Below are 9,853 nucleotides of genomic sequence, written 5' to 3' on the forward strand. Positions count from 1 at the left end.
TTCCAACTAATATCTGGAAACCTATCAATTTTCTATTTATTTATATACATTTAAAAATATTTATATGTATGTTTTATTCAGCAATCATCTGAATATTTTTAGGTAATTCTCAAATGTTTTTTCAGGTAGACAATAATCAAGCCATCTGTAAAATTGTAATTCTTTTTCCTTCTAATCTTATTAACTCTAAATAAATAAGGGAAGCAACAGACTGAGCCAGAGAGAGTTCCAACTCAGTCACTATTTAAAAAGAATGTGTGGGACTTCCCTGGAGGGGATTAAAAGTTTAAAATATATCACTAAATCAAATTCATTGATTATATTATTTAGGCTATCAGCAGTACTTAACCTTTTTTGGGTCAGTTACTCTTTTAAAACTGAAGTTCAAATTATAGGTTAAAGCTTTAAACCCTATCTCCCCAAGAAAAAGAACATACACAGAGTATTTTTACCTAATTGTCTTTGAAGCATTCATTGATCCTCTGAAAGTCCCTGAGGCCATTGTTCTGTTTATTTTTCTCTACTTGGTTGGAAAGACAAAGAAAAAATGTCTCTGAATTATATCAAACACTTTTTAAAAGATATTTCTTACGTTACATTTTTCAATATGCTAAGTCTTTATTTAAGTCTTCATTGAACGTAATTTTTTTGTCAATACAAACTAGTTTTCTTTTTCGAATTTGAGGTTTTTTCTACCTTTTTTTAATTTGGAGGGAACTCTCATTTGTTTAGTATATTTTTGCCCATCCCTTTATTTTTTATTTATCTGCAATTTTGTTTTAGTTATGCCATCTGTAAATGGCATACAGTTATATTTTATAGAAGAATTATTCTCATGCATTTGACAAATATTTATTGAATGTCTATTACTTGTCAGACACCCTTAAGCCATTCAGATATGTTGTGATAACAGATCTGTTTGGTCTGCTCTGACTGATTTTTCTTAAAATATATAAATCTTAAGCCATCTTAAAAATCCTAACCATCCTAAAAATCTTCCTCTGGTTCCTCAAAGTCTGAGCAAGCAAGTCCATTCTACTTTGCATGAGCTAAGAGCTATGAAAGGCTCTTTGTGACCTGTTCTTTGTTTTCCTTTCAGTCTCATCTCCTAGTATTCCCTAAGCTGTTATTCTATACCCACTTCATCCCCATCTACATGTAGTTCTGCAAACTTACCAGGTCTTTCAAAAAATTCTGTTCTCTATACTTGGAACTCTTTCCCCCCTTCTATTCATCTTTCAGTATTCAAAGACCCAAGGCCTTCACTAATACCACTTCCACACCACTGCTGTGTCCTTCTCTTCTGACTTCCATTTTCAACTGCACATAGACTTCTCAGATTCAACATGCCCCAAACTGAAAATATATCATCTCTCCCCCAACCAGCTCATTCCCCCTTGTTCCTTACTGCAGAAATGGCACTACCACCTAATCTCTTGCTAAGTTGGAACACCAAGCACCATACTTGGTTCATACTTAATTTCTACTGTGTCCTGCTAATTATATTCATGAATTTCTCTCAAATTCATCCAGTGATCTCTGTCCTTCCTCCCTCTACCTAGTTAGGCCACCAATATGTCTAATGTAGATTACTAAAACCATTTCCTACTTACTTGCCTATACTTTCAGTCTTAATTCCCCCTGCAATCCATCTTCTACTATGCTCCTAGAATACACCTGTCACCTGTCTAAACACAATTCTGAATGTTATTTCCCTGCTTTAAAACTTTAGTGCATAAGACTGGGGATGAGTAATTTTTTTTTTTTGCGGTATGCGGGCTTCTCACTGTTGTGGCCTCTCCCGTTGCGGAGCACAGGCTCCGGACGCGCAGGCTCAGTGGCCATGGCTCACAGCCTAGCTGCTCCAGGGCATGTGGGATCTTCCCGGACCGGGGCACGAACCCATGTCCCCTGCATCGGCAGGCGGACTCTCAACCACTGCGCCACCAGGGAAGCCCGGGGTGAGTAATTCTGAAGACACAAGAACTCTCTGTACATGTCCCTAAGATAAATTCCAAACTCCTCACTGGCCCTTATAAAGTACTGCAAGCATCATCCTCCCAGCTTCATCTTTTGTCATTTGTCCACCACACCCTAGGCATGCTCAACTTTTCCAGTCCCCCACTACTCCGTGCTCTTTGCACACGCTACTCCCTCTGCCTGTAACACTCTTCTTTCTACCTGGCTAACTCAGACTCATTCTTTAGAACACAACTAAGACACTGTATCTGTTTCAAATCATTCTCTAAATCCCAAAGCTGGGGTCAGGTCTCCCTTCTGTGTGATTCCACTGTATACTCCACAGGTTCTGCCACACTGAAAGGCTAACTGCTTGTTTGTTTGTCGACTTCCTCCACTAGTGTGTTTACTCCAAATATGGCAGTGACTAAGTCTTGCTTGTTTATTATGGCTCTCCCAGAACTTAGAGCAAAATGGTTAATCAACAGATATTTGTTAAATAATTAAGTACAAAAGTAAGTGTAGAGAGGAAACAAAGAATAACAAAACTGTATCTGCTCTAAAGCTACTAGGATAAATAACATCCACATACATAACTATGAAACAAAGATTTAAGAAAAATGGGTAGAGATGATCTAAACAAAGAGAAACACCAATTCTGTATCTCTGAGGTGATCTCCAAAGTAAGGTGCCAAAGATGAAACTTTAGAGTATGCAAAGAAAATATTAGAACTCTTATTTAAATATATTTTTAATTTCCAGTTTGAAGTATGTTTTCTAATGTGTTTAATATAGTAACATGGTAAGTAACACAAGCATTCATATATGGAGCTGTGCTCAACTTTTTACTGAGTGGAATAGACAATAAAGCTTGGAAATCACAGTTCTAGGGCATTTGACTTAACCTTTGTGTATTGGTGGGGGTCACAAATCTCTCTGAGAATCTGGTGAAAACCAAGGATTATCTCCCAGAAAAATGAATGTAAATAAATATGTATTATATATATATTTTTTAAGTTTTAGGATTTCTAGGGTACCTTGGCCCCCAGGTTAAGTCCTGGCCTAGGGCTTCCAGTTCTACAAGTCTGCCAGGAGGAAGGATGAGGTCAGCAAAATGCCTCAAGCCCTCTGATCCTATTACTCCCAACCTTCCTAGTGCTCCACAAATCCTGCTCTTCCTCCTCCCCACAGGTGAAGCACCATATTTTCCCAAGGCAGGCTTGAAATTTCCAATCCCCTCTGTAACTCACATAGAGTTTAGGATGGCAGTCAAAGATCTCCTTCTCAAGGGTATAACACAAACATCAGTTCCTACCATACCACTATCATAATCCTTGCCATTTCCTGAAGCGTCATACTATTATTTTCTTAATTTTTAATAATTAACTTTTAAACTTAAATTTAGTGACATTCTAAGTAATAATGAAGTGAAATCAGTTTTGATATCCTGGTTATTATTTTCCTACTTCACATCAAAATAAACACACACTTAAAATAAGGACTTTAGACCCTCACCAGTCACCAAGTTTTAGAGTACAATCCTAAGGTTTCTGCAGGCACTCTGGGATCTCTGTTGGGTAAGCAATAATTTGGACATCAAGAAAATTTTTTTGTTTTTTCTTTTTTTTAGCCAGAAGGAAACTTGAAAGCATTTGGTCCAATCTTCTGATTTTATAGGTTAAAATGCTTAAACCAAGAGAGGTTAAGTGATTTGTCCAAGGTCAGATGAGAAGTTTAAGAAAATGTCTGGAATTAGTATTCAGGCCTACTATCAGTCCAGTACGCTTTCCACTATGCTGTGTCCATTCAAATTACACTAGAATAATACTGTATCAAGAATTCTTCATCTGAAAAAAAAAAAAAAAAGAATTCTTCATCTGTTACCTACCTCACTCTTCCATTCAGATTTATCTGAACATGCTGCTGAAAATCTGGATATTTGGAAGCCAGATATGCAAAGTCAGGAGGTTTGTCCTTGTATCTATTTCTTGCATGCATTGATTTACTCAGAGCCATCTTTAAAAAGAAAAAAAGGGTGGGGGGGGGAAATCGCATATTTAGTAAAAAAAGTCAACAGGAAAAGCTGTGGTTGCCAAGTCAACAGTTATAGCCAATACATCTTTGCCAACCAAGTGAGAAAAAAGAAGTTATATTTTGAAAATATGCAACAACAAATAAGCACATGAAAAGATGCTCAACATCATTTAGTCATTACGGAAATGCAAGTCAAAACCACAATAAGATATCACTTCATACCCATTAGGATGGCTATTATTAGAAAGAAAGAAAGAAAGAAAGAAAGAAAAAGGAAGGAAGGAAGGAAGGAAGGAAGGAAGGAAGGAAGAAAGAAAGAAAGAAAGAAAGAAAGAAAGAAAGAAAGAAAGAAAGAAAGAAAGAAAATAACAAGTATTGGCAAGTATGTAAAGAAACTGGAGCCCTCAGGCATTGCAGGTGGGAATGAAGATGGTATGACTGCTGTGGAAAAGTTTGGTGGTTTTTTAAAAAGTTAAACATTACCATATGACCCAGCAATTCCACTCCTAGGTATAGATCCAAAAGAACTGAAAGCAGAGATTCAAACAGATACTTACAATGTTCACAGCAGCATTATTCACAATAGTCAAAAGGTAGAAGCAACCCCAAGTGTCCACAAGCAGATAAATAAACAAAATGTGGGATATACATACAATGGAATATCATTCAGCCCTAAAAAGGGATGAAATTCTGACACATGCTACAACATGTATGAACCTTAAAAACATTATGCTAAGGGAAATAAGCCACACGCTACAGCACAAATACTATATTATTCCACTTATATGAAGTGCCAACAATAGGCAAATTCATACAGACAGAGAGTAAACAAGAAGTTAGTAGAGGTTGGGAGGAGGGTAGAATGGTGAATTACTGTTTAATGGTACATGGTTTCTGTTCAGGATGATGAAAAACTTCTGGAAATGGACAGTAGTGATGGTTGCACAACACTGAATACACCTAAAGCCACTGAACGGTATACTTAAAAATTTTAAATGTTATGTTATGTGTATTTTACCACAATTTTTAAAAATGTATGCAACATATGATGAATCTTTTTCTTTTAAACCAAGGGAAGAAAACTGGAAACTATTCCTTTAAATGCATCAAAGTGACAGAAGGCAACATAATCTACAGCCAAGAATATTGTAGTCAGAGGTTAGCTTTTACAGTGGTCTTGCATGGACTGACTCTTTGGTAGTGCACCATAAAGTCACTAAAGTTTCAAAAAACATCTTTTTTTTTTAACTTCCCGACTTCAAACTCTACCAAAAAAATCCTCTGTTCCAACTTCTTTTATAAATTTCAGTCTTGTCATTTCCAGGTAGCTAAAACCAAATGAAAACAAACATAGCAATTTTGTTTTCCTTGAGAATACACAAAGGAAAAAAGTGAACACATTTATAGCAAGAAATAAAAACCGGAAAAAACACATTGCAGTGGTTGAGTAAATCTCTAAGCAGTTGGTAATTTAAAAAATATTTTAGTGTGTATCTCTGGATGGTAGGTGATTTTTATTTTCTCCTTTATGTCATTCTGCATTTTCCATTTTTTTCATAATGTGCATTCATCTAAATGGTATTGTGTAAGTCAGAATCCTAAGAGTCACCTGATAGTTCTCTATCCCTCTCATATTCCAAGAAATCAAGTATGTGGATTTTACCAGCTAAATACCTCTCAAATCCATCTATTTTTCCCTATGTCCACCAATAGCAGCCCAGTACAAGTTGCCTAGACTGCTACAACAGCCTCTTTTTTTTTTTTAATTTATTTATTTAATTTATTTTTGGCTGCATTGGGTGTTCATTGCTGCACGTGGGCTTTCTCTAGGTGTGGCGAGCAGGGGCTACTCTTCATAGCGGTGCGCAGGCTTTTCATTGCGGTGGCTTCTCTTGTTGTGGAGCACGGGCCCTAGAGCACGTGGGCTTCAGTAGTTGTGGCATGCGGGCTCAGCAGTTGTGGCGCACGGGCTTAGTTGCTCCACGGCATGTGGGATCTTCCCGGACCAGGGCTCAAACCCGTGTCCCTTGCATTGGCAGGTGGATTCTTAACCACTGCACCACCAGGGAAGCCCAGACAGCCTCTTATTTGGTCTCCATGACCCCACACTTTTTCTCTCCATTCCTTTTTCCACCTTGCAGTGATCATTTCTAAACGTAAATTTCACTGTGTCCTCCTCCCATGCCCTCTTGCTCAAAACTTTACATTACTTCAGCATACATATAAGACCCAGCATGGTGTGGCCTTACCTATTTTTTCACCATCAGCTTAAGTCTCACCCATTGCTCTTCTTTCTTTCCCTCCACTCTGGCAATAGGGTCTTTACCCAGGTTACTCCTTTTGTCTATAATGTTCTTTCCTCCCCCTCTTCACCTGATGAATTCCTACTCATCCTTACTACCACAGTTCAAGCATTTCTTCTTCAGGAAGGTCTTTCCTTCCGTAATCTCCCCAGTTCAGTCATATCCGCTATTGTAAAGTCTCTTAGCAGTAAGTACCGTTCCTTTGCAGGCTTTGTTAAAGATGTAACTTTACATGGTAATAAATATGTTAACACTCAGAAGGTTTTTGACAGCTTTCCACACTGGAAGTTTAACAACCATGTCCAAAAGAGAATTATCGAGATGTTCCAAATCATGCATATAACTGCCCACCAGACTACTCACTTGGAAGGCTCAAAAGTACTTCATGCACAACATGTCCAAAATTAAATCATTTCTACCCACCCCAAACTGGTCCTCTTCTAATCTTCACTATTTTGCTGAATGATACCACTATCTTCCTTGTGGCACAAAAGCGAGAAACCTTTAGCACCTTTTCCACCCTGCCTCCCTCATTCCAAACACACCATGTCCTGAATATTCTCTATCTCCTAATTATTTCTTGACCCTATCCATTTTTCGCCCTTCATAACTCCATATCTTTAGGCCACAGACCATAATCATCCCTTTCTTGGATGACTACAATAGCCTCTAACTGATGTCTCTCTAACCACTCTTTTTTTTGGCTGTGTTGGGTCTTTGTTGCTGTACGTGGGCTTTATCTAGTTGCGGTGAGCGGGGGCCACTCTTCGTTGCAGTGCGCGGGCTTCTCATTGCAGTGGCTTCTCTTCTTGCGGAGCTCGGGCTCTAGGCACACGGACTTCAGTAGTTGTGGCTCACGGGCTCTAGAGCGCAGGCTCGATAGTTGTGGCGCACGGGGTTAGTTGCTCTCTGGCATGTGGGATCTTCCGGGACCAGGGCTCGAACCCGTGTTCCCTGCATTGGCAGGTGGATTCTTAACCACTGCGCCACCAGGGAAGCCCTCTCTAACCACTCTTGCCCCAGCAATCCACTTCAACCCAGCAACAACATCCCCCTCCTCCTGCCCCAATACAAAACTGAACATTCCTTGGTAAATCCCTTCAGTGCCTTCCTAAAGCTTTTAGGCTGATAAAGTCCAAAATAATTAACAAGGCACACATAATCTACCCCTCCAAACTCATGTGTTGCCACTTTCTCCTCCCTGTTCAGAGTGTCATGCGTGTACCCTGATGTCAGTGCACACTCTGAACACACGTGGACAAATTAAATGACAAATATGATAGATTCATTTCCTTCATTATTCAACCCTTCTGGTCAGAACAGATGCACAATGAGTCAATAAAGCCACTTCTCTGCTAACCAAGCTCCCAATACAGGCGATGGGTTCTTAGCTAAATCTATCCCATTCCTCAGAGTTTAACTGAGTATCAGCGCTTACCTGGCATCAGCATTGTCACTCCCCACTTCTCTCTAACCTAATCTACTTTTCTCTTCCTGGCTCACTCTGCTCTAGCCACATTGGCCTCCTTGCTGTTTCTCTAGCAAGTCTGGCACACTCCTATCTCATGGCTTTTGTACTTGCTGTTTGGTCTGCATAAACTGTTATTCCCTCAGAAATACATACATACAAGGTACCCTCACACCTTACTCAGGTCTTTGATCAAACGTCTCTTCCTCATTGATGCCTTTCCTGAGTACCTCCATTTAAATAAGCAGTGAGTGAACACGCTCCTTGTCTCTCTTAGTAGCTTCAGTCTTCTACATAAAACTTACCCATCTGACATTCCATATATTTTACTTATTTTTTTAAAATCTGCCCTGCCAGTAAGCTTCATGAGGGAAAATATTTTTTCTATCTTATTATTCACTACGATATCCCAGAGCCTAAAGTAGGGCCTGGAGAGCAGGCATGCAATAAGTGTTTTTTGATTGAAAGCACGATGGAACTCTTTACACTGTCCAGGACACTGAAACACAGCACCCTCATTCTTGATAAGCAGTCCCCATCTTAAAGTCTCTAAAAGGCTCAGGCCTAGGGCTGGACCTTTTTCTTCCGGTTACCCGAGTCAGTCCAGAAAGCCAAAGTAGTAGACCTTCACTTAAGCTTCCGCTTCGACTTTCTTTGATCTTTCCCATCTCCACGCTTCTGTTTCCTTGGTTTCTCCTGACCCTTAATAATCCTCTTCAACTACCATGTGTCTTAATACATAAGTCTGTAAAATAATCTAAATTCCGCTTTCAGAACTTTAAATTCCTTCTGCACAGATCCCTACCACTTCAATCCTAATCTCCGTTTTCTCTCCTCTCCTTCCCTCATAAATCCGACTTTTTCCACTAGTTCGACCACTGCCAGTTCTCCATCCCTTCCACTCCTTCCACGCCCTCATATTACCCCCTCAGACTATCTTCCCGCCTCAGTTTTGGATCTCTGTAAACCTCCTCCGCCCCGCCGGTCTTTCCTACTTCAGCACTAGTCGCCACTCCATTTGCCAACTCCTCTTACCCACCTCAACACACATATACCCCCGCACGCGCACGCACATGTACACACACACCATCTGGTCTCTCTCCCTAGACCCCGAAACCAACACCTCACAGGCCCAGAACAGGAGAATGTGGAACCTAGGCGATGCACAGGTTAAGTGAACTCGCAACCCGCGTGAAAGATATTAAGGGACTCACCTCTGAGGTCTAAGTTGCTTCCAGACGACTAGTCTAGTGTGGGCCTCTACAACCCCAGAGTCTTAAGCCACCAGCAGCCCGAAGATCCTAGAAACGCAAATGTTACGCTGTCAGTGCGCCGCCATCTTGGGCCTCCATTCAGCCTCGTGATTGGACGAGCCATTCTCGCGCGACCTGCGGCAGATTCTGGAGAAAGAAGAAACTGTCGCGAGACCTGGACTTCGCGGTTCCTTCTGTCAGAGGGAGGGGGCTTGGTAGCAAGCAGAGTCCTTTGGGTTAGGACGCCTGGTTTTAAATCTGCTAGGGATATTGTTTTTTAAACATGTAGATTAAAAAAAAATATGTAGCCTTCTGTGCCCCACTCCAGATTTACTAAATCACATTCTCTGGGTTTGGGCGAAGAATATAAGGATGGCTGCGCGGGGAAGGGGGGAGGGGTGTTTTTGGATTACACGGCGGCAATTACCGTTTATTCTGCAATAGGTCTCTCCTCGTGCGATGCCTCACTTGATCATCACAGATAAACCTGTGAGGTGAGGAAGGGTAGTCTCATTTACAGAGAAAGAACTGGGGATCAGAAATATGAAGTCGTTTGTTCAATATCTTACATCCAGATGACATCAAATCCACGTGTTTCCTCACCTGCCTCTTCAGCTGGAAGCAATGTTAAATGCTTTCCATTTTTCTTCTCAACTCGGTTATACTAATTTTTACCCTCCTCTGGTAAGTAGTGTGAATATTAGTCTCCCCGTTGTACAATTGAAACCAAAAGGTAAATGACTTTCAAAAGGCATACAATAAGTAACAAAACTAGGGCTAAAGGCTGAACCTCTGGACCCCTATCTAGTACCTCTTTCCTTTAAAAGAGGTTCCCG

General features: G+C 40.4%; 1 protein-coding gene across 2 annotated transcripts in view; it reads right to left on the bottom strand.

The window, feature by feature from the left end:
- The window catches only part of METTL16 (methyltransferase 16, RNA N6-adenosine), a 53,523-nt gene extending 44,413 nt beyond the window's left edge, over window positions 1-9,110 (bottom strand). For both annotated transcript variants that reach the window (XM_024735702.1, XM_024735693.1), the window contains exons 1-2: window positions 8,979-9,110; window positions 3,848-3,975 (exon numbers count right to left, since the gene is read on the bottom strand). In XM_024735702.1, coding sequence (XP_024591470.1) covers window positions 3,848-3,975 — 128 coding nt within the window. In that variant the 5' untranslated portion in view covers window positions 8,979-9,110. The remainder of the gene's footprint in view (window positions 1-3,847; window positions 3,976-8,978) is intronic.
- Window positions 9,111-9,853: the final 743 nt, after the last annotated feature.

This window comes from Neophocaena asiaeorientalis, unplaced genomic scaffold (genome assembly GCF_003031525.2).
Source record: "Neophocaena asiaeorientalis asiaeorientalis breed wild unplaced genomic scaffold, Neophocaena_asiaeorientalis_V1.1 scaffold129, whole genome shotgun sequence".
In the NCBI taxonomy this organism is placed as follows: Eukaryota; Metazoa; Chordata; class Mammalia; order Artiodactyla; family Phocoenidae; genus Neophocaena; species Neophocaena asiaeorientalis.